This window comes from Eurosta solidaginis, chromosome 5 (assembly GCF_040869045.1).
Source record: "Eurosta solidaginis isolate ZX-2024a chromosome 5, ASM4086904v1, whole genome shotgun sequence".
In the NCBI taxonomy this organism is placed as follows: Eukaryota; Metazoa; Arthropoda; class Insecta; order Diptera; family Tephritidae; genus Eurosta; species Eurosta solidaginis.
The window spans coordinates 230,460,841-230,485,433 of NC_090323.1; the positions used below are offsets into that span (position 1 = coordinate 230,460,841).

The following is a 24,593-nucleotide window of genomic DNA, read 5'->3' on the forward strand; positions in this document are numbered from 1 at the left end:
GCTGCAAGCGAGGGACTTGAGGATTTTGCTTTGGCGTGCATGTCCAATATTTCCGACATTTTCCCCGTCCACGTCGTGAATAAGCTCGCCGAGGATTTTATGGTGATAAAGCCCACTTACGAGAGTCTAAAAAACTGCAGAGACCAGGGAGATAATTGTTATTTGTATAGCATATCTCTTCAATGTGAAGGCAAGGGCCTGTTGCCATTATCGTGCGGTTCTCGGCGTAGGAAACAAAGGTAACTGATTCGGATTGGGAAGAGAGTTTCGATATATAAAAATTAAACAAAAGTGAGGATAGGACACCACCATTGAGACTGGGAGGAAGGGCAGATTTTTCCAAGTCATTTCAGCAATCTGATATGACTGAATATGCCAAAGGTTTTTGATAAATCTAACGCTACGAGTACTGTTCTATAACGCGGTTTTTGGTTCAACCCGCAATTTATTTGTGTTTTGATGGCGTTTATCGTGATAGCGGTGCTACTCAATTTTCGAAAACCAAGCTGGTGGTTGGCAAGTCGCAGGATGGTGGAGAAATAAGGAAGCAGGACAGCTTCCAGTGTCTTGGCTACTGGCAATAGCAGAGATATCGGAAGCAATGTGTCAACTTTGACTGGTTCCCTATGCTTGAGTAAAGCAACCACCGTAGGGATGACGAAAGAGGCCAAAGACAGGTTGAAGGCAAATGCCAGTTTATTTCATCTCTCTTTACGAAGGATTTTAAGTATCGGCATGGCAATCCTGCCCGGGCTTTAGATGTTTTGGCAACAATGACAATAGGAGACGCAATGTGCTTATGCTTCTGTGCGCGTTTGCTGGGAAGCAAACTATGAGAAGCCCTAGTGCGAGAACAGCAAGGTGCCACAAAAGGATTATAAAAATGGCGGTGTCGACGAAGGCTGGGAACTAGCACAGAACATGCTGTTCGATGTCACCTTCCTTTACATGTGACACACTGACAAGAGTGTTTCCGGCAAATGCAATAAAACTACTTGTCTGGGCCTGCTGTTAGGTTCATCATCTTCCCGGAGCAAAATAGTATGGAGCAGTCTATCTGCAAGAATCTGCTCCAAGAATGACACTGGGCGAGGCGCAATAATTCAATGGGGTTACACTGAAATGACAGCCCTTGGTCGAGAAAAATACGGAGTCGCTTCGACACATATAACCGGCTCTCTTCGAAAGCTAACATGGTTAAATCATCTCGTTCACCGTCTTGAGCACAATACACTAGATACCTGCAACCTCTTATGTGTTATCAAGAAATATTTTTTATCGGATAGATGATCTTATTCATATTCGCTTTCCAATTTTCTACATACATATGTATGTACATACAAATTTATGACCAAAGAATGTAATGACTTCCGGTTTGTTTGCATTATTTACGTAGTTTTCCGTTTGCTGCTTCACTGTTTCAAACGGATGTGCTAACGTATGTATGCGCTTAGTTGTATGAATGTATGAATGCGTATGCACCACAGGCAGCCCAGTTAGCTGTAAGAGGCAGAAATAGGTTATTAAAGATTTTTCGGCAAAAAGTATTAAATAGTATGCATCAGATTTGTTTCATCTTTCAAGATTAATATCTAGATAGCATTTTTATTATGTAGGAATACGTTCGATGCATATCTACAAGGAATCAGCGGTGAGTTCATACAACACTCGGCTGAGCTATTTAAATATTAACACTGGTCCTATTCACTAATGGGAACGTTTTTTTCTTGCAAACCTTTTTAGTACTATCACGTCCCACGGTCTGATAGACTATTAATTATGAAGTATTAAAATTTCCAGAAAATGATATACTGCACGAACATTGCCTGTCTTGAAACATTTGTGTGTTTGATTTCGTATGCTGTTGGTAAATTTAGGGCCTTTTTTGACTGCCTGTTAAAATTTAGGTCCTTTTTTGACTCCCTGTTAAAATGTATCTCTCCTTTGAAGGCGGTAATCAACCGGTTAAGACTTATCGATTCAACAGCGACATCTGTTTTGTTTGAAAGCTGAGAACAGCTCATTGGCACAAGCAAGGCAGTTCCTGCTCATGTTGTTTTTTATTTCCTGCTCCGCAGTCCCCTTTGTAGTAAGCTCCTTATTTCTCGACTATTTAAATTTGGTGTTCTTCTTTCCATAACCTAAACTGTTTCCCTCTTTTTAATTTTATGCCAAAAATCCACACCATTTGCAACTGATTTTGACAGCTTCCTTTCATTTCGTTCCCAACTCTCCAATCTTTTCTCAATTATTTAACAAATATTTGGTAATAGTCTAGTTGAGGGGTCGACTGCTAATACGCTACCAAAAATATCGAGAGAGGTGTCAAACGACGCATCTTGACATCAGTAACCTGAAGGCGGAAAATAAAAATTTTAACTCGTTCAAAAGATATTAACGAAAAACCGAAAAAAGACCCTCCGAAACCGGGGGTGGGATCTATAGTATTTTTGCGCAGAACACATTTCTGCGTTGGCGGCCTTCGGCCGCGCTTATATAAAATAACCCTGGGCTACGCCATGCTACCGCCACGGTGATGCACAATTTTTTTTGTGGCTACAAACACAACAACAACCACATGAAAATCGCCAAATTCAACTGCAAATATCTCCGGACAAAGATATAATTTTTCTTTTCCGCCTTTGGATTATTGTACTCGAGATTAATACGCATCTTTTGAAACTTCTCTCGATATTTTTTGACGCGTATTAGTAGTCGACCAATCAACTAGACTTTTACCAAATATTTAATAGGGTGCTGAGAAAATTAAGTCTATTTAGCTGTGTTTTTGTTTTTACGTCTATCTGCGTTTACACTTAAAGTTTAGATGGACTAGTAAGGCAAGATGCACACGAGGCGTAGCTTCATAGACGCGTACAAGATATGACAAGTAGCTACGATTTCTCTACGCATCAAGATCTGCACACGAAGCCGCTTTCGAGCGTCGTCGCAAAAAGTAAACAATTATTGAAAAAAAAACATTCAATTTCTTCAGGTATGTCCGTCCCCGAAACCAAAGGAAAATAGGTATTAAAAGTTGTTTGCATCCCGTCTATGACGTGTAGTCTCGTGTGCACCTTGCCTAAGCGTTAAACTTTATCTACTCTTCTGAAATTGCTGCGCATAAAATTTGTACTCCTAAATTTCAATACGCATTATACTCTGATGCAACTGAAATATGTGTCTATGTTTCACCTCTACACTAATTCTATGTATCACCTCTACAAATGGTGTGTGCCCACTATTCATCGCAACCAATTCAGCTATATGTTATACACTATGGCCACCAGAGGTTTGTGTCTGAGCTTTTCGGTACAACATGTTCTGTAGCTAGCTGCAGCTAAATGGGTCACCTAACTAAGCATTATCTAAGCGAGGATAATCGTTTTTTTTTTTTTTTTTTTGATAAATTTTTTCTGCCAGTTGTGCCAAAGACGATAAATATAATAAGAGACGTCACTCGTTACTTCGCATAATGTTTTTGGTTAGGGTAATCGCAGGTGTTTTTTGGGCGAGATGTGCATAAATGTCTTTATACATTTTCGTTGGGTATATGTATTTATTTTTTTGACTGTATTTAATTAATTCTCTTTCTAAAAATCACATTTGCATAAGGTGGCTACACGACATGGATAAATGCGAGACAATTAAAAATGTCCCTCATAGAAAACATTAGGCATCAATTTTTTTTTAATTTCCAGCGAGTTATTCGCCACTCGTAGCAGACTGGTGACTCTTATTATATTTATCCTCTTCGGTTGTGCAGTCCCACTATGACAGGCAGCCGAGAGAATATCCCATTGAATGTTTGTTGGGTTGGCTGTGACGAAAGTATTTTGCTTGGGCACGCTATGTACAAAGATACTTATGTACGAAAGTCATAACAAAAGCCAATTGCCGAAGAAAAATTGGGTTGAGCGCAATCGAATGCGCAGGAAAGAGAATAGCGGAAACACTAAAAAGTAGAAAAGCCCGTTTGTTGCTTGTTAAAGTGGAAAAAAGTAAAATTGTTGTGAACAAAAATTTTAAATTATTGAAACGGAAACTGTATGTGATATCAAGAAGAACATAATCGCAAATTTATTAAAATACATCAAATTGGTAAGTATGTAAAATACGTTTCATAGTCATTTCCGCACTTTCAGCCATTTGCAAAAAAATGTATACAACGGTTTCCATCCTCCATCTTGCAGAGTTGCATTTTTCAGTAGGACGCCACCAGTTGCGCTTCCGCTGCGAGTTTACGAAATGTATGGAAAGCGTGGTAATGTAAAATTATAAGATGAAACAAGAAATTATAAGAAACTAACCCACAAATTTTTAAAAAATACAAAAGGTTTCTATAGCTTTTTAAAATAAGATTTTCATATAAGTTTCGAATTTTAAAAGCTTTATAATCCTCTTTTTTATATGTTTTGAATTATTTGCCCAGTATTCAAAATAAGTGTAAAGCTAATGAAATTGTATTTTAATGGAATAAAATATAATGAGCTAGAAAGTTTTTAAATAAATAAAAAAAAAGTGAAAAATAAGTTACTTAAAATTAAAATTGTTTCTGAACATACTAAGATTATTCGAAATATGTATATGTGTGCATTGTCGTTGTCAAAATTATCTACATAGGTGCAGGTGTAATTGCAGCTTTTTGATATTCAGCCCAATTCTAAATATTCCTTCATAATTTTGTTCTCACGGATTTTTTTTATTCTCGCGGAAAAAATCTTCCAATTCTTTTCTCCTAGGGAGAACAATAATTGGGGAATAGGAATTTCGAATTTTCGAAGTCATCTGTTTTGCAATTGAAATTTCGTTACGCATTTCTTATATTGTTCAGAAAATTGAAAAGTTTAATTATTGTTGCGAATTTGTTTGAAATTAAGAAATAAAATATAAACAATGCACAGTATTGCATTTCATGTGGTATTCACTGAAATGAGGAATGAATTGGTGCCACAGCAACATCAACAGAGCATAATAAGAAGAAGACGGCGGGATAACACAAATCCGCGGAGTTGCCTGCTTCCATTCAGCAAAGCAATTTTCTGGCGGCAAAGTCGAGTTGATTTTCGTCTTTCATCATATGCCAAAATCTATTTAAGCTTTCTTAAAATATCCTTGCGCAATATCTGGATGGCTGCATCAAATATACCAAGAGCTCTTCAGTTGCTTATGATATACTTTTCGACTTAAAATAAAGAATATTGTGGTAGAATGTACATATTTTAGCACAAATTTGTACAAATAAGTGTTCTTTCTTAAAAGAACCAATTTCCTTTAACTATTTTGATGCATTCCCTTTAATTTAGCAAGTGAAAAAACTCCTAAGGAATGGCAGAGAAATCTCCCTCTCACACACATTCATAATACCTACTTTTCTCCCATAACTGGTTTCCGCTTTTTCGAACATTGTTCAGAATAGGAGGAAAGGGAGAAGTGAAAAAACTCACTAGGAATTTTTATTTATAATACGAGGAATGGTCTTTTGAATATGAATAGGGCCCATTAAAGGTTCCCCATCGAAACCGGGAGTGGTATCTATTGTATTTTTGCGCAGAAGACCTTTCTGTACCCTTGGTGGGTTCAACACTGGTTTGGAAATAAACCTTTTACACACAGTTTTTAGTGGGTATAACAAAGTCATCAAAATTACAACAACCACCTGAAAATTTTCAATTTTGTTGCAACTATCTATGGAAAGAAATAATTTATGTTTGCTTGTTTTAATAGTGTGTTCAATTTATACTTATTATTAAGAATTTATGAGCTTAACACCGGCTTAATAATATTCAATTATTATGATTTTCTAAGAGAAACTGAAAAGAAAGAAACATTTACTGGCATATTGCGATGGTACCATTTCGAAAACCGCCACGAATTCATTATCAGGCAATTTCGTAATGTTATCAAAGGTTTCACCGAGATTCGAACCGCGAATCACACGATGAAACTGCAGTTGCTTAATTTAATATTCAATTATTATAAGCCAGTGTTAAGCTCATGAATTTTCAAGAATATGGAAAGAAATAATTTTTTTTAATTTCCGCTGTTCGTGGTCCTAGGTCCAAAGCATGTTTTTCCCCACCTCTCATCCTTCCATTTTGATTTCATACCATAGTACGAAAGTTTTTTGGAATTTGTTTTGCTTAAGAAAAGATCAGATTCTGGAAATAATTTTATAACATGCAATTAAAAAATTCTAATAATTTTTTTGAAGTGCTTAAATCAATAAAAATGTAACCACACTGAAAAAAAAAAAGCAGATTGATTACGTTTTTTTAATATATAGTAATTGAAGATTATTTTAATTTTTTGCCATTCACGTTGCTGTTGAAAGCTGCCCTTGAACACAATCGCGATAGCAAAGTACTCATTTTTGTGACTTCTTGAAATTCATTCATGGTCTGTATTTGAAAAATATGCTGTTTCTATTTTCTGTTTTATTTTTGCGCAGAACGCCTTTCCTCGTTGACGGACTTTGGCTGCGCTTATAAAAAATTACCCTGGGTGGGTCCAACACCGGTTTGGAGACCAAAACTATATCCGCGCAAAATACTTACATATGTTCACAATTGGTGTTATTGGTACTACAACATTACAACAACCACATGAAAATCGCCAATTTCAAGTGCAAATATCTCCGGACAGAGATAAAATATTTCTTTTCCGTCTTCGGATTATTGTTGTCGAGTCCAACACGCGTCTTTTGAAACCTCTCTCGATATTTTTGGTAGCGTATTAGCAGTCGACCCCTCACCTAGACTTTTACCCCAATTCCAAAATAGTCGTTTGTTGGGAAGCTATTATCATACCAATTTCAAAAATCTGAAAAGACTTAGAAATTTCGGTTAAAGGGCAAATTAATGGTGACTTATAACCACAAAGCCATAACCAGGTAAAACAGCTGATCGAAACTACCTTATGGAAATCAATGTAATTGATTAATGGTGACATACCATAACGCTAACTCGATTGCATTGATTTCCATAAGGTAGGTGTGATCAGCTGTTTTATCTGGTTATGGCCTTATGGTTATAAGTCATCATTAATTCGCCCTTAAAGCAATAAAAAGCATTTTACTATGTTTTCATTAATCGGCCCGATGATAGAAAAAAAAAGTAATTAAGTACTACTTTTTTATATTAAATTTATCTAACTGCATTCACATGCAACCCTGTCAGTAACTTGTTCTTTGTTTTTGTCTACACTTGCTCAACGAAACACCATCACAAAACGAAATTGACGGAAAAAGCTTAATCTTTTTGTACGTGCGCCTTGTTTCCTTTTCCTTTAATTTTAATTTTGTTTTTATTTAAATGAATTAATTTAAATATTTTTACAGAATTTGAAACGGTATAGTCACTACTTACATGTGACAGAGTTTAAACAGTCCACTGTAGTTATAGAGTGCAACGAAAAATGGTTGGTGGCGGCAGTAGTGGCGATAATAAGGTAGTGGCCACTTTACGAGCAGACGGAAGTGTATATCCTGCCAGTGGCACTTCATTTGATCATCTAGTAAATTTAATACATTATAAAATTGTGAGTAGCTCTATGGCAGCCTATGAGGTATTTATCTTGTTTATTGTATTAATTGGTGTGTTTTGCTTGCTCCAGCGCACGGATGTGGACATCAGCAATGCGAATAAAGCAACCAACTCGTCGGTTGCTCCCACAACTATTGTGGATTTGGGTAAACAATTGCTACAGTATGCACGTGACGGTGATTTAAAAGGTGTTAAAAATATGTTGTCGCGCGGTGCTCCATTCACCTCCGATTGGGTAAGTATAGCAACTATGAACAGAATTCAAAATATTTGTAAGAGCGTTTTGCATAAAAAAGTAGAAGTTTTGAGAACAAGGTCACACAACTTCGAACTATGGTCGGGTAACTTTGCAGTATGCATTTTTGTTACAGTCAACATAGTGTTTTATTATCCGCTTATAATATTTACATACCTACATATATGTATTTTTTTGTCAGTTGGGTATGTCAGCCTTGCATTTTGGCGCTATGAATAACCAGTATGATATTTGTTTGGCCCTCCTCAGAGGTGGTATCAACAAAGATTCAAAAACAAAAGTAGATCGCACCCCATTGCATATGGCTTGCTATTATGGCAACCAAATAATTGTAGAATTATTGTTGTCTTATAAATGTACGGTGGATCCGCGCGATATGGTATGTTAATTGCTGTTTTTATACAATGTTATACAAAACTTTTATTTCTGTTTATTTTTAATTAGCTACGTATGACACCATTACACTGGGCCGTTGAGAAAGGTCACAAGAGCATTGTTCGTATTTTACTTAAACACAACGCTGATGTAACGGCGACATCCAAATTCGGTAAAACCGCGATTGGACTTGCAGTACAAACAGAACAAGCTGATTTATTAGAGGAACTAGAGTTAGCACGACAGTCACAAATAAATCGCAAATATGATGAAGAAAATGAGGTAAGTGGATTATTAAATGTAAAGTGATTGAATAAAAAAAATTTTCGTTAAAAATTTATCGGTAGTATATAGTAAAAGGAGGCTTATATGTGCATGCACTCAACGAAACAAAAAACATATCAGAATGCTTTGAAATAGTTACAAAATGGAAATGATCTTTACTTGATGTCTTATACAAGAACTGGCATTATGAAATGTTTTTGTTTTAGTGATAAAAAATACTCCCGAAGGCTTTGGGAAGTGCTATCTATGTTGATGATATACATCCGGTACGTTCTGGTACATTCTGGCATATTTGCGCCCCATCGGGTTAGGGGGTTAGAATATACCCGCGGTAGGTATGCCTGTTGTTGTTGTTGTTGTAGCAATGCTCGCCCTACCTAATAGCCGCGACCGATCACAAATTGTCATCAATATCCTCTAACGGGAGTCCAAGGAAACTTGCCGTTTCAACAGGGGTGGACCATAAGGAAAGGGGTGTTAGAGGCGTTGGTTCCACATTACAATTAAATAGATGGTTGGTGTCATGTGGGGACAAATTGCAAGCGGGGCATACATTTTGTATGTCGGGGTTGATTCTGGATAGGTAAGAGTTTAACCTGTTACAGTATCCAAAACGAAGTTGAGCAAAAGTGACACGCGTTTCCCTGGGGAGTATGCGTTCCTCTTCCGCGATTTTGGATACTTTTCTTTAAGTACTGGATTCACCGGGCAATTCCCGGCATAAAGGTCCGACGCCTGTTTATGGAGTTCGCCAAGGACCTGCTTGTGTTTTTTCGCTTCATACGGCTGGGTTCTCAGGTGCCGTATTTCCTCAAAATGCTTACGGAGATGACTCCTTAAGCCCCTAGGCGGTGCTGGTTCATCAATCAGATGTCTGTTGGGATGCCCAGGTTTCTGGGTATTCAACAGGAACTGTTTGGTCAGTATCTCATTTCTCTCCCTGATGGGGAGTATGCCTGTCGTAAGAGGCGACTAAAATACCAGATTCAAGGGGTTCAGTAGCGCAACCTTTTCAGGTTGCCAGCGCAATATATAGGTTCTCCAAATCCAATTGTCAACCTCACCTTCGAGCGGAGAATCCCGTTTCACTAACAGACGAGGCTCTGGCGACCCCAAGCTCCTCATGGAACTTGGGGAGGGGAGGGAGGGATGGCCTGAAGGTCTAATGTGGCCATATAAATCGTTCTCGAGATCGCCGGGCCAGAACCTTAATGGTGCTGTGTTACCGGAGCGTACCGGATCTGTATTCGGCAAAAGACCGTCACATCGATAACAGTCCTCAAAGCCTTCGGAAAGTAACCTTATCGCTACAACAACAACAACAACAGGCATATTTGCCGCGGGCATATTCAAAGCCCTCTAACCCGCTGGGGAGGCGTTAGAAATTTTACTAAAATATACAAACAATTATTTAAAATTTTTATTGTACCCTCTAATGGCCGTGATGAAAAAAACTTAGTAGGTTAGCGTTAGAGACGTAGGTTTCACATTAAAATTGAAAAGATGGTTGATGTCGTGTGGGGGACACATGCCATGAAGGCATAAATTACGTATGTCAGGGTCAATTCTCGACAATAGGAGCTTAACCTGTTACAGTGTTTATATTGATAACGGGGTTCACCAGGCGCGTCCTGGCAAAGGAGTTTAGCGATTTTGTGCGCATTTTGTCTAGGGCCTCCTTATGCTTGTCTTGGTCAAACGGCTATGTTGGCAGGCTAGATCAAGCAGTTGTTTGCTAGATTACCCCGGTTTGTGAAAATTTAGCAAAAACTGCCTGTTCACCATTTCGTTATGCTCTTTAATATTGAGCTCTGACCTCATTATGCTCCTTATGGAACTTGGGGGTAGGGAGGGAGGGAATGGCCTGAAGGTTTAATGTGGCCACATAAATCGTTCCCGATATGGTCGGGCTAGCACCTTAATGGTGCTATGGTACCGGAGCGTACCGGATTTGTATCCGGCAAAGGACCTTCACATCGATAACACTCCCCAAAGCCTTCGGGGAGCAACCTTATCGCTACAACAACAACATAATGTAGGCGATTTACAGGGGTCATAAGGAGCCATCCCTTGGCAGTTCTGACTGCAGAATTTTGACAGGCCTGGAGACTTTTTCAGTGTTTTTAAGTCCATTCATATTAGTAATTAACCTCGAAATTCGATATAAGAAGCTGAAAACTTGTATGTTTTTATTTCTGTGACTTCATGGCATAATCGAAAAAGTCACTTTTTTCTTAGTGCGGGATTTGATATCTGCAAATTTGAAAACCAATTTAATATTTCATATCGATATTTCTCAACCAAAAAACTGCACGATGAAGTGTACTTTAAAACTGTAAGGGCTGGCTTTCTCGAAACCAGTTGTAGTTCGGATATGCCGGGAAGCCACAGAAATTATCATTGTTAGCAGCCTTAAAAGTTCAAAAAAATCGCGTTTGAGCGTTTAAGGATTTTCGAGCCCAAAGTCGCAAAATTTGTTTTTTCGGAAATAGTTTTAATGCTGGACAATTCGTTCTAGTACCGGATTTGTATCCGGCAAAGGACCATCACATCGATAACACTCCCAAAGCCTTCGGGGAGCAACCTTATCGCTACAACAACAACATTATGTAGGCGATTTACAGGGGTCATAAGGAGCCATCCCTTGGCAGTTCTGACTGCAGAATTTTGACAGGCCTGGAGACTTTTTCAGTGTTTTTAAGTCCATTCATATTAGTAATTAACCTCGAAATTCGATATAAGAAGCTGAAAACTTGTATGTTTTTATTTCTGTGACTTCATGCCATAATCGAAAAAGTCACTTTTTTCATAGTGCGGGATTTGATATCTGCAAATTTGAAAACCAATTTAATATTTCATATCGATATTCCTCAACCAAAAAACTGCACGATGAAGTGTACTTTAAAACTGTAAGGGCTGGCTTTCTCGAAACCAGTTGTAGTTCGGATATGCCGGGAAGCCACAGAAATTATCATTGTTAGCAGCCTTAAAAGTTCAAAAAAATCGCGTTTGAGCGTTTAAGGATTTTCGAGCCCAAAGTCGCAAAATTTGTTTTTTCGAAAATAGTTTTAATGCTGGACAATTCGTTCTAGACCTTATGGACAAACACCTCTAATATGTAAAGTTTAACACATTCAAAAGTTATCACATGATTCGGTCAGCTAATCGGGTGTTACTTCCAAAATCATAACATTATTGGTTTTGAACTTTTTACCTTAGTAATAAACAAAGAAGCAAATGTGCAGATTTCCAAGGCCGTAATGACGTATCATTTCTAAAAATTGGATGCCAAATAACCAAGCTACAATAAAAAACAATTTCGGCTGTATTTCGAAATATCAAAAAAAAAAACTAAAAAAAAGTCCACGAAACCAGTCACTAATTTCATACTTAGGCGTATTGTATTTGTATTGTATTTATTAGGCAATTCATCCCAGCACAACAATTTGACAAAAATTATTTTACAGTGCTAGTCGGTAAAAGGCATAAAATAGGAACAATCTAATCTTGAAACTTAAAGCTAATGACTATGGCTAAGAAAAGGTTACAACAAATAATATATTTAATAAACAGTAAATAGGGAAATAAAGGAATGATAGAGTACATTTGCTTAGAAGGAATCAGTATTTTAATTGTCTAGGTTATTATAGAAACTTGTTAATTCTTTATTGAAGAGCAGAGCATTGCTTATAAGCCTAAGTCTAGAAGGGAGCGAGTTCCAAAGACGTATGGAATTAATGAAGAACTGGCGATCAGATATTAGCATACGATGTCTGAAGTGGGTAAGGAGAACAGATCTAGACGACTGGAGAAAATTTAGCCTCCGATACAGATAGTCAGGTTCCTTCATATATATTAATTTATGTAGCGTAGTGAGCGTTTTAAGTTTAATAAGGTTATCGAAAGAAATGTTTAGCAACCTGTAAGCATGTTGAGGCGTGTACTTTTAAATTTTCATTTCAGTACATGGGAACTGCGTACTCGCAAAAAGTTTGATCACCATTATGAATTTATAGCGTCCTTTTATCTTAAGATAACCATTTTGTATCCACGCAAAAAAGAACGGACGGTTAATTCAAATTCCCCTGGAGACGGTTACCGTAACATAACCGAAGTAAATCGAAATAATATTAAAAACCGTTGTTTTTATAGATACTCATATCGACCTCGAGCCGATATACATACATACAAAACGATTATCATTATGGATTTAGTTGGCGAATTGACATGGAGCTTGGAGTCTATGGAAGCCACTAAGTATCTTACCCCTGTTGCAAATTAATGCGACACATTGTTTTAAGCCCCTTTTGGACCCTTTTTCGGGTGTGGGAATGTAATTATGTCCGTTTCAACTGCTGATGTTGAGCTGTTATATTTTATTTTTACATTTATTTTTACCCTGGAGCATCCGTGCTGCCCCGAATATTGCTGGTCCCTACTATGGTTTCTACAATTTTGAATAGGGGTCTCAACTTTTCTTCCCCGCACTACCAAGTTTACGCTATCATAAGACATCTTGTTACTCCTGGGTACGTAAGCATTATTTATTGTTGATTAAAAACAAACTGGTTAATTTTGTGCGCCTTCCTTTCATGGAGATGCTCAATCTTTCTAACTTCGAAAACAGTGAGTTTGGAAGTACGGGGTCGTGGTGTATGTCAACATTTTTATTAATACAGTTTTGTTTCCTTTTATTTTAATTGCATTAAGGCAAGCCCCTGAGGAAACAATGGGTCCCACAAAAGAGAGGTGTGCTAACTGCGTCCGACGCACCAATATGCCAAAATTGCGTGGTAAAAAATATTGATTAATAACTAGCTAGTTTGTTTGCAGTTGGTTGCATGTGATATTTAGAAATAAATGGCATTAATTTAGAAATAAATGACAAATCTAGTGGTGAACTCAGTCCACCGCACCGAAGATGTCAATTTAAGTGGCACCTTACCCCTCTTAGCCAAAATGTTAAACTTGGAAAAAAATTCAAAGGCCAAGTGTTTTAAAATACAATATATTTTTATTAGGAAGGTCTGTTTAATATATACAACATATCCAAAAACCAAAATGGCTCTTTCTTTCCTTTTTTTTTTGAAATTTCGAAAATGTATACTGTATGAATTTTTATTTCGCTAAAAACCATTTTTTTTTTAGGTTTTTCAAAATACTTGGAAAAAATAACGAAGATCAAGCATTTAAAGACAAACAAAAAATGTTTTTCAGTGTAATAAAAATGTTCTCAGTGTACGATTTCGATAGCCGATTAGAATACCTGGTACCAAGATCTTGGAAATCGGTTGAGCCCTTCCGTAGTTATCACACCTCAAAATTACCTATTACCGTAATTTTTCACGAATTTTTCACAACTTTAGACACCGTGCCAACCCCACAATTCTTAAAAAATGCAATTTCTAAAAACGAGGTGGTGTTTGTATAGGTAAAGTGTACCTCTATGCAAAATTTCATCAAAATCTGAGGGGGTCGGGTTCAAAATGTGCTTTTTTTTATAGGTTTTGATATGAAATTCATCGTTATTGAAGCGTTCACTGTGTTTATCTCGATTCGTTGGGATCGTACATTATATTTTTTGCAAAAGTTTTCATAAAATTAAGTTTCGTATCTCTTTGTGCTCTTTTATTTGTGTTTTTTATTACAAAACAAACAAAAAATCATAAATTTGCTAACAGATGCGGCCCAAGCGATTCAAAGTAGGTACCCAAGAAAATTTGATTTGATATAATAACTATCGTTTCTAATATTTCTTTATGGGTATTAATACGATTTGGCTTAAAAAAACTCAACACAAACTCCCCTGATCTTTTTTAAATTCCACTTTTCTAAATTTTCGCAAATTTTTCCCTTGCAATACTCAACCATTCAACTAAAATTTACCTTTTTACGTACTTACACATTTTCAACATTACAGAAAGAAACATCGGACGCAGTAAACTCCATCATGAGTAACTCGAACTATTCCAACGATCCATTAGCGACAACAACAATCGCAAGATCTATAATAGAAGTCGATGATGATATGACAAATAATAGTGATTTTGCAGAAGCAAAAATATCCGACTTGACAAATATAAAAGGTATTTCAAAATCGTTGAGGTAAAACTTAAATTTTGTAAAATCTAATCATTTCAATTCTGCATAACCATAGAAACAGGCATATTGGACAGTACAACAATCAATATGCTTAGAGATCATGGCATTTCGATGATGCCTGAGGACGAAGACACCTCAAAGGAGCTGCTTAATACCGCCTTACAAAATGGTCGTCAGTTGGTGTTATCAGAAGGTGGCAAACTATTGCTTAATGAAACAAAAAAATTACATAATAATAACAATATTAGCAAAGTTAGCTCCAGTAGCAGCATGGAGCGTACGAATTCAAGTAGCAGCAATCTTAAAAATATTACAGTGGTACCTGTAGTTGGAACATCGTCTTTGGTTACACGAAATCCACAACAAACCGGTAAACAGCGTGCCAGTATTATATCGAAAGCGAAAGATAATCTTAATATGTACAAGGTGAGTATAGAAAAAATATGTTTCCAGAAAAGGCAAAAAAGGAATGCTCTCCTTAAATATGAGTTAGCAATGTATAATAGTTCCATTTTGGAAGACGTTTTATTGGTATAGATACATTCGCATAAATAAAATACATGCAGTTCCATAGAAGGTGGCTCCTTTCGAAATTCGATATCAAGCAAGAAGCTGTTCAAATGTTCGTCAGGCTTTCCATAAAGATAGACAATAAAACAAAACTTTAGAAGTAAAGGTGTCTAAGTTCGGGTGTAACCAAACATGATATACTCAGCGTGACTTCAATTGTACATTTCATTTCAGATAAATTACTTTTCTATATAACACATGGCACCGCCCGTTTAAAAAAAAATATTCTCCCAATTTCCTCTTAGAATAAAACTTTATAAGTGAAATATCATTGATTCAAAACTATTTTTTGCTAAGTTATAGCTTATTATTCTAGTCTACGACCCTTTTAAACTTGTTTTATATCTAAGCTGCTTGGTCTTTAAGCGATCCCGTCCATTTTTACTAGAAATATTTTCTGCTATAGGGAAAATTTGTTTACCGAATTTTATTACGATCCATTAATTTTTCTTCGAGTTATGGCTCCCGAAACATAGAAAATTGCTTAGTCATAAAAGGGGCGGTGCCACACCCATTTTTTTAAATTTGAAGTTTTTCCTATTTATTGTTATAAATCCACTTGGGAAATGAAACACCATTGATATAAAGCTCCTTTTTTTGCAAAGATATAGCTTATTTTACTCGTCCACCACCCTTTTAAAAATCTTTTATATCTTATATAAAAGTGGGCATTGAAAGCATTCCCTATAGTAAAGGCAACCTCTCTGCCGAATTTTGTTACGATAGAATTAACGATTTTTGATTTATGATTATCACAAGTGGGCAGTGTCACGCCCATTTTAAAAAATGTTCAAATTTTTATCAAGAGTCTCAATATCAGTCCACATGTCAAATTTCAACATTCTAAGTGTATTATTTACTAAATAATCAGGTTTTTTGTGTTTTCCAAAATGTTATCTATATATAAAAAGTGGGCGTGGTTAAGCTTGTGTACCAAATTTGGTGAAGATATCTCAATATTTGCTCAAGTTATAGTGTTAACGGACGGACGGACATGGCTCAATCAAATTTTCGACACTGATGATTTTGATATATGGAAGTCTATATCTATCTCGATTCCTCTATACCTGTACAACCAACCGTTATCCAATCAAAGTTAATATACTCTGTGTGCAAAGCAGCTGAGTATAAAAATTGCTTGAAAATATGATGTGCCGTGGTCGAATAAACTCAAGCAGGATTTTTCAGTACACGTTCAACTCAGTTTGTCAGTTAAACTACGCTTAAGATTGTTATGCAGTTTTTCAGTGAACTTTAACTAAAATTTTAACTGAGCTTAAGCGGCCGATCTGGCAAAGTAAACTCGTGATAACCTACCAGCTGTTTGCGTTGCATTCTTGTTTGTTTTGATTGAAAAACAATAACTGTGTTTGGCCAGCAAAAAGTTTGTACAAAACTTGTAACACTTGTTACCATGGCGCAACGATACAAGGTGGCAGCATGGAACAGCTGATTATAAATTTTTTTTTATTTGATTTGATACATCAACTTCCGGTGCAGTACGATTTTGACATTTGTCCATCGAACTTGCAAAAACAAAGTACATGGAATTTGTATTTATGTTTGTAGGTATGTCACCATGCTGCCACCTTGTATCATTCCGCTATGCTTGTTACTGACCGTCATTCGGTGAGACAAAAAACTTGTAGAATTTACAACGAGAGAGCGCAATTTTGACATTTCATTTGGATGCGAATTTGCAAAATCGTGCTGGCGAAATTGCTTCTAGCACAAATATGTAAGCACGAAAACATATGACCGTAAATCAGCTGATGTTTCCTAAATTGTGTTAATTGAAAACTTAGCCAGTTTCGCTCTTTATGAGAGTATAATCTTTGAGCAATTAAATTTTAATGCTAGCCGAACTCTCCCAATATGTAAAACTGAACACGTTCAAAAGTTTCAGCATGCCCCGGGCGCTACTCACAGGGGGCGCCAAATGGTCCGCAAAGCAGAACTTCCTGGATAATTTGTAATTTTATTATAACTGATTTCTGGAAAAAATTTTCTATACTAAAAAATGCATCCATATATCAGAACACTTGCGAGAGGTTGTGGAATAATTAAAGGCATATATCTTTTTTTCTCACGTTCAACGTTACGATGGCAATTATTAAAAAAATGCTTTAACAAAAACTGTCAAACATGAATCTGAAACACGATGGAGCGCCAGAATGTGAAATTTCGCGCGTTATGAAAAGAGTTCTCGATCGCCTCCAACAAGAAAAAGTACATGACTTACACTACTAAATGATCTTAACTTTATATTTGGATTTCTCTTAAACGGTGGAAATTTGTTAAACAAGGATTATAACGACTTAGAAAAAAATTTTAAGAACTTGGGTGAATTTTATAATACAGATTTCGATGGAACAGATCTTTTTATCGAAATATGTGTCTGCAAAATATTACTTGGCAGTAGAAAAGAAATTGAACCTAAAGCTCCGTTAGAATTACTTACTTTTATAATCTCGTATGGAGATGTTTTTCCAAACTTAAATATCTCCGTATCAATTTCTAGCTGCGAACGTTCATTCATCAAATTAAAACAAATTTGAATTTACGATCACCGATGGGGAAAGGCCGCCTAAGTAACCTAACATTATTAAGTATAGAAAAAGAAAAATTTGAAATGATAAATTTTGATGCTATCATAGATATATTTGCTGCCTCAAAGTCAAGCAAAATTTGCACATAGATATTAGTTTTACTAATGTATTATAATCATATTGTAACGAATTTTTTTGGAATTCCGGTTATTTGAAACCTTCTAACGTTCGAATCGCTAAACTGTTAAATAAATCACTCCAATATTTAGTATTGCAAAGTGGTCTTTATTTAGACTACTTTGGGAGTATTCTTTCACAATTATGCTTCACAGCCAATAGCATGCTTAAATCAAAACTGATTAGTTATTACTCAGCTTGCGCTGCTTTTATACTCTTGGTTTCCTCGTTCACCCATTTCTCTTAAAGTGTAGTAATTTCGCGAACAGTTGTAGCTCATGCTTGGTTAGTTACCAGCTAAGGAAATACATCTGGCTTTGAAACTTTCAACGAATTTTCAGCAGAAAAAGGATTAATCTTTTGTAGAGAACTCATATCATTAGTATTATTGAAATTATTTTATTTTAGAAATTATTAAAAATTCGGAGTAAAAAAGGCTAGAAAAAAGTCACGACGCCAAACCCAAAATTTCGAGGCTAAAGGCAAAAAAAAAAGGCTAAATCTAGCCTCGAAAAGGCTAACCTGGCAACACTGCTTTGAACAGTCAAGTTCTTCTATTCGAGTGTTAACTAACTTAAAATCATATTTTATTGTGACTTTGCCTATGACGCGTTCAGTTTACAACTACTCATTGCAGATCTCTGCTCTGTTCCATCGCCAAAAATCTGTAAAAGAAAATCAAGTGCGCAGAAAAGTATGCAACATTTAGCGATAACAGCCTAACTTCTACGTTCGTTGTATACACAAACATGGCGAAGTTACCTGCGTTCTTGAGCCGCTATAGGTTATTCACCATCCCTCTAAACAAAGAACATGGAAGTAAGCGTGGGAATCACCACGTGGTAAGAAAATTTTCTCATATAAAATGGCATGGTGAATCCCATACGGCGGTTCGTGTCCGTGGTTCTCGCAGGTCGCTAATATGCAATTTAAATATCTATGGTTACAAGCAACAATCGCCTAAGTCTCAGACTCCACGGATAGGTACCGCTGTAGCTAGGCCTGGTTTATCTGGGACTTAGTCTTTTATTGCTTGTGAGCACAAATCTTTACCGATAACTCTGTTATCGATTAATTTATCGAATTCTCGCAAAGTAATATTGTCATCGGAGTTATACGAAAAAAAAAAGAGTTATACATGCGTGCAAAATTTCAGCTCAATCGGACACCGGGAAGTGTATCAAATTTAACTTGCAAGATATGATTACAGACAACAGCCAAGTGAAACTAAATAAAAAAAATAATAAATGTAAGGCGCGATAACCTCCGAAGAGATCTAAGGCCGAGCTTCTCTTCCAATTTGCGTCGTGCTCCTCTTGATTTTCCCTACAAATTGGCCGGACGGGACCTACATGTTTTATGCCGACTCCGAACGGCATCTGCAAGGCAGATGAGTTTTCACTGAGAGCTTTTCATGGCAGAAATACACCCGGAGCGCTTGCCAAACACTGCCGAGGGGCGACCTCGCTTAGAAAAATTTTCTTCTAATTGAAAAACCTTATTTCTAAAATTTTGATGTTGCTTTGCCCGGGGTGCGAACCCAGGGCATACGGTGTGATAGGCGGAGCACGCTGCCATCACACCACGGTGGCCGCCTAAATAAAAGCTTATAAAAGTTACATGACTGCAATCAATTTTTTCAGTCGTAGTGGAGAAAGGCAGCACTATCACTAAGGTGGGAAAAAATAGTGCGCACTCAAATTTTTCCAATATATTGTAATGCTTATGAGAGTGCAATGCAATCAAAATTGGTGCACTACCCCCAACTATGGCCGAAATTATCCCGAAACAGTTGCGCATTAAATTGAATTTAACACTAAATTATTTCGTAATCCATTTCAGTTATCCTGAAGTAGTCAAAAAATCATCCTGTCCCGAAATAGTCCCAAAAATAATCTGGAAATAGTTGCGATAAGATGACGAACACAATCTCGAAAGAGTCCATAAATAATCCCGACCCTTAATCTTAAGAATTCGGAATTATCCCCATGAAAATAACGAATAGGTTGATACCTAATATCGTATTGTTTCCGAAAGCCATCTTGAAATGGTCTAGAAATAGGAGGGTAAAGTAGGCCAATTTGTATTCCAAATTGAAATTTAAAACTTTATCTGAATTAATGAATATAATATTATTATTTACTAGCTTATTCCCGTGGGTTCCACCCCACGTTTCTATAAAAATATGCAAAATAAATAACACAAATTTTAAAGTTATTTTAAGGATGTGCATTTGCGAATTTTGGTTCTGCTGAAACCATAGGATATACAATATTTTTTGTAAATTAATTGGAGTATAAATAAAAAGATTTTTTGATGAGCCAACTCTGGAGTAGGCTACCTATAATTGGCCATGGGTGAAACATGAGTTGATAAGATTGACTCCTACTACAGCTAATGACTGTCCTTGAGCTTTATTGATAGACATTGCGAAAGCCAACCTAATAGGAAATTTGAGGCGTTTGAAATTTAAAGGCATATCTGTCGGTATTAATTGAATCCTTGGTATGAAAACTTTGTTGTTTTCGAATTTTGGTTCAATGACATTGGAAGTTTTGTGATGATAAGCCTTGTCGCATTACATAAGCGCGGAGGATCCAAATTACGAAGCATAATATCATGGACCCTTTTCTAAGGATCAATCGATGAGGAGGAATTCCTGGTGGCTCCAAGGAGTTAAGAAACTCAACCGGACAATGCACAGCTTGCGATTCTTCCACGACTGTGGCAATGAATTGATAAGTAGTATCGTTTGTTTGAATTTTATATAGATATAGAAGATGTAGGCAGACTGAAATTAACAAAAAATTTTAACGGCGGAAGATTACTAAACGTTCAAACGGAATAACAGCCAAACTCAAGTCTGTAGTTAAATTTTAGCTGTTAAAATAACCTAAGTTTGTACGGCAGCCATAGTTCTCAAAAATCCCATTTGTAGGGAAGGTGCTACGCCTGCTTTTCCCCAATTCCACATTTTACTGGAGGTGTAAGGACTTAACGTCATATAGCTCCTTACCAATTTTTATTATCCTACCATTACTACATCCAGAGATATAAGGTATGATATATTCTATTTGCATCGGAGGTACCACGCCCCCTTCTCCCTCACCCCACATTTTATTGGTGGTGTTAGGGATGGACCTCATATAACTCCTTACTGAATTTCAATGTTCTAGCATGAATACCTTCAGAGTTATGTAGTATAAAAGATTCCATTTGTATGGCAGGTGCCACGCCCCTTTTATATATCGAAATTATTTTTAGCCTATGACCATCCCTGGAAGGTTTCAAGTGGGTTATGCAAATTTCGTTGTGACCGGTCGATCCGTTTAGGACGCAACCCGATCTATACCTACATACATACATATATACATTATTTGAATTTTATATATATAGATTTAATTTTGTTCACTATTCTCATTACAGAATGTGCGCATTATATCTTTAAATGATTTTAAAAAAATTTACGGCAATACAAATATTAAAGGAGTACAAAAAATACCTGCATCTATGGCTAGGTAAAATTATTATTGAAATAATACTAAGAGCATACTGAATTTCCTACATTTACAGTGAACGCATTATACGTACTGCGAAACCCATAATCCAGGAACAACGAATACTGAATCCGCGTATTCTACCGCAGCGACAGGTATCCATCTTTGCAGTTTTATACGAGTCATAAATTGTGCAATATTTTTTAAAATAAAAATGTATTTGTTAACGAAAACAAATAATTGCTTATTTTATTTGATTATTATGGCTATCATAAGTTTATACAAATACTTTGCATATCAACTAATTTTGAAATTTAAAAACTCTTCTATTTCCCCAGTTAAAAACTACACAAACAGTCACGAAATTTGAGCAATCAACGGCTACCAGTTTAGCAGAAGCCATTGATATCGATGCAATAATACAATTGGCGCCTATGGATGATGATGCTGAGATGTCGGAACAACAACAGCAACAACAAATGCCAAAAGCGACTACAACAAGCATTCAAACACCGAAACAATTGCTCAATCCATCTGTACCACCATTAGTCCGTCAAACATCAACAAATATTACGAGACCAAGCCCTCATATTAGCAGCAATCGAACGCATGGAGGTGTTGGAAATGAAAATACTGTCAAACAACAACAAAAACCACCTGCATTGAATATGTGCGCTTTATTATCTGTGCCAGAAATATGTCGACAAATTTACGAGTTACGTCGACAAAATGATGAATTGCGTCGAAAATTCGAGGCGTCACAAAAGGAAAAAGAAGAAATGTGTCAACGTTTGGATAGATTAGAAGAACTATTGCTGGTTGAAAAGACGGTTGATGATTATATAGAAACCTAGTTGCAGTCTTTAAACAATGCAATTAATTTAAATTTTAAATGTATTTCGTTTTGTAACTTTGCGATTTGCTGAAATATACACATTGTGTATACATTCATCTATGTACGCATATGTGAAATGTATCTAAGCGCGTATGCTTGTTAACGAGTTAGGAATTTGTGTTCGAAATTTAACAAATATTAAGTCGAATAATTTTTTTTTTTTTTATGTAAATATGCGTATTGCAGTTTCTCTTTGCAGAAGTGAAATCATTAAATCCTGCAATTTTTAGCTGTAAATATTTTATTTTAACCAGTTTGCACATTACACGTTAACATTAAACTACTGAATTGGTCAGGTTATAAAGTTTTTGTGCTACTAAATTAGTTTACATATTTATAAATTACTAACATGCAGTGTTTGTCTCGTTAACGTTGAGCTCATATTAAATTTATAAAGTAAATATGAATTCAAATAATGCATCTGCATTGGCGCGGTTCTTTAAATTTTTTTTTTTGTTTTTTTTTTTTTTGTAAAATAATTATATATATTTATTATATCAGAAATATCAATAAACTAAGATTTTTATATTTTTCTAATGACAATAGAAGTAGCTGTAATCAGTTTTGGATAACAAATAAATATACGTATTAAATATTCATATAGACGTTTGTTTGCATATGTTAAGTTGAAATTACATATCGCCGTCATAACTCAAAAAACACAATTTTCCAGGAGAGCCATTCAAAGATTTTAACTGCCATATGTTGCGTATATAAAGGCATATTTTCATTTTTATACCACGTGCTAAATTTTTAACTGATCACGAAGATTTTTTTATACAACATAGATCATGATATTGGGTACGTTTATGTGTTATTAACTCAAAAGTCTTGTTTTTTGAGTTATGACGACGTTGCAGCAAATGAGCGATATATTCATGGGCAGTATGCACTAAAATTGGTGATATAGAAAAATTACTTCCACTGATTTATTTTAAAAACAATTTTCTTTTTATAGTCTTCAAAAAATATTGGTGGAAATAATTTTCCTTTGCCACAAAACTTTCAATTCAATTTAATTGGAAATAAAAAATAGTGCACTGTACCCAACTATGACATAATTAATGAATTTAAATTGTATAGCTTGTAAAATAAGATTTACTTGAAGTTAAAAGATAAATTCTTTTTTTTTCATCATTATTCATATATATGTACAACTGCGAGTAAAAATTTGACAGCAAAATGGTTTTTTTTTTCAGTAATCTTATTGTTTGAATTACAATATTGAATACTCAAAATGTTAGCTAAAATAAGAATAATGTGGAAATTTGCATGAAGGTTTTTAAAAAATAAAACGAGTTTTGAAGTTGTTGTTGTTGTACCAATCCCCGAAGGTTTTGGACAGAACGTTCCGGTAACAAGAACAACTAAGGTACAAGCATGACCATCTCGGGAACGTTTTAATATTACCATGTTGAATCTTTTCAAGCCATTCCGCCCCTCAACCCCCTAGTTCCATGAGGAGCTTGGGTTCGTCAGAGGTTCACAATTGGGTTGGAGAAGCTATAAACCCCTCTGACAAACCCTTGAAATGGGTGCGCTATACGATCCCTTGGATCATTTTGAAATTTTAGTTGCCTCTTACGACAGGCATACCTGCCGCGGGTATATTCTAAGCCTAAGCCAGTTGGATGTTTTCGAAACTATATCAAAATTAACATAGCTTTTGTTTAACAGTGCATTCAAGTTCTTTTTTGAATAAAAAAATTAAAGTAACTTCTAAAATTTGCAAACTTTTTCGCTGTCATTCTTTCATCCGAAGTTGTATGTATGTGTATGTACATATTTAAACAAAATGATTAAACTAAAATTAAAAAAAGAAACAAAAATTAATTGATTTAAACTAATTTAAAAAACTTTGATGTTATTTCGTGAAGATCTATAAATAAAAAGAATTTTTTTAAAGTTCCTTTTTTTTTTGAAATGTTAAACGAATTATTGGTTTTTCTGGGGAATGGCATCTAGACTTAGGATTTTTCCTCTCAATAAGTATACGTATATCATCGGCCTAAACACCCGCGCTGTTAGTTCTGCTTACTCCAAACTGGAAAAAGAAGCGGTAAAGATGGGTTTGATGGTGAATCAGGACAAAACGAAGTACCTGCTGTCATCGAGCAAAGAGTCAGCGCATACGCGCCTTGGCAACCACGCTATTGTTGGCAGCCATAATTTCGAAATAGTAAAATACTTCGTTTATTTGGGAACCAGCATCAACAATACCAACAACATTAGCACTGAAATCCAGCGAAGAATCAATCTTGCCAATAAACACTACTTTGGACTAGGTAGGCAATTGAAAAGTAAAGTCCTCTCTCGGCGAACGAAAATGATATTCTACAAGTC

The 24,593-nt window shown here is 35.9% G+C and overlaps 1 protein-coding gene across 5 annotated transcripts; it reads left to right on the forward strand.

The window, feature by feature from the left end:
* Window positions 1–3,953: 3,953 nt before the first annotated feature.
* Atac3 (Ada2a-containing complex component 3) lies at window positions 3,954–24,176 on the forward strand. 5 transcript variants are annotated; one of them, XM_067788763.1, is made up of 12 exons: window positions 3,954–4,101; window positions 4,194–4,264; window positions 7,340–7,539; window positions 7,615–7,779; window positions 7,982–8,179; window positions 8,245–8,457; window positions 14,142–14,162; window positions 14,381–14,546; window positions 14,618–14,988; window positions 21,285–21,376; window positions 21,432–21,510; window positions 21,694–24,176. In XM_067788763.1, exons 3-12 carry the CDS (start codon window positions 7,417–7,419, stop codon window positions 22,207–22,209), a joined length of 1,944 nt encoding a protein of 647 aa, XP_067644864.1. In that variant the 5' UTR covers window positions 3,954–4,101; window positions 4,194–4,264; window positions 7,340–7,416; the 3' UTR covers window positions 22,210–24,176. The 5 variants fall into 5 exon arrangements, with proteins under 5 accessions (XP_067644864.1, XP_067644863.1, XP_067644861.1 ...); XM_067788762.1 differs by lacking the exon at window positions 4,194–4,264; XM_067788760.1 differs by lacking the exons at window positions 3,954–4,101; window positions 4,194–4,264 and adding an exon at window positions 7,205–7,261.
* The last annotated feature ends 417 nt before the right edge of the window (window positions 24,177–24,593 follow it).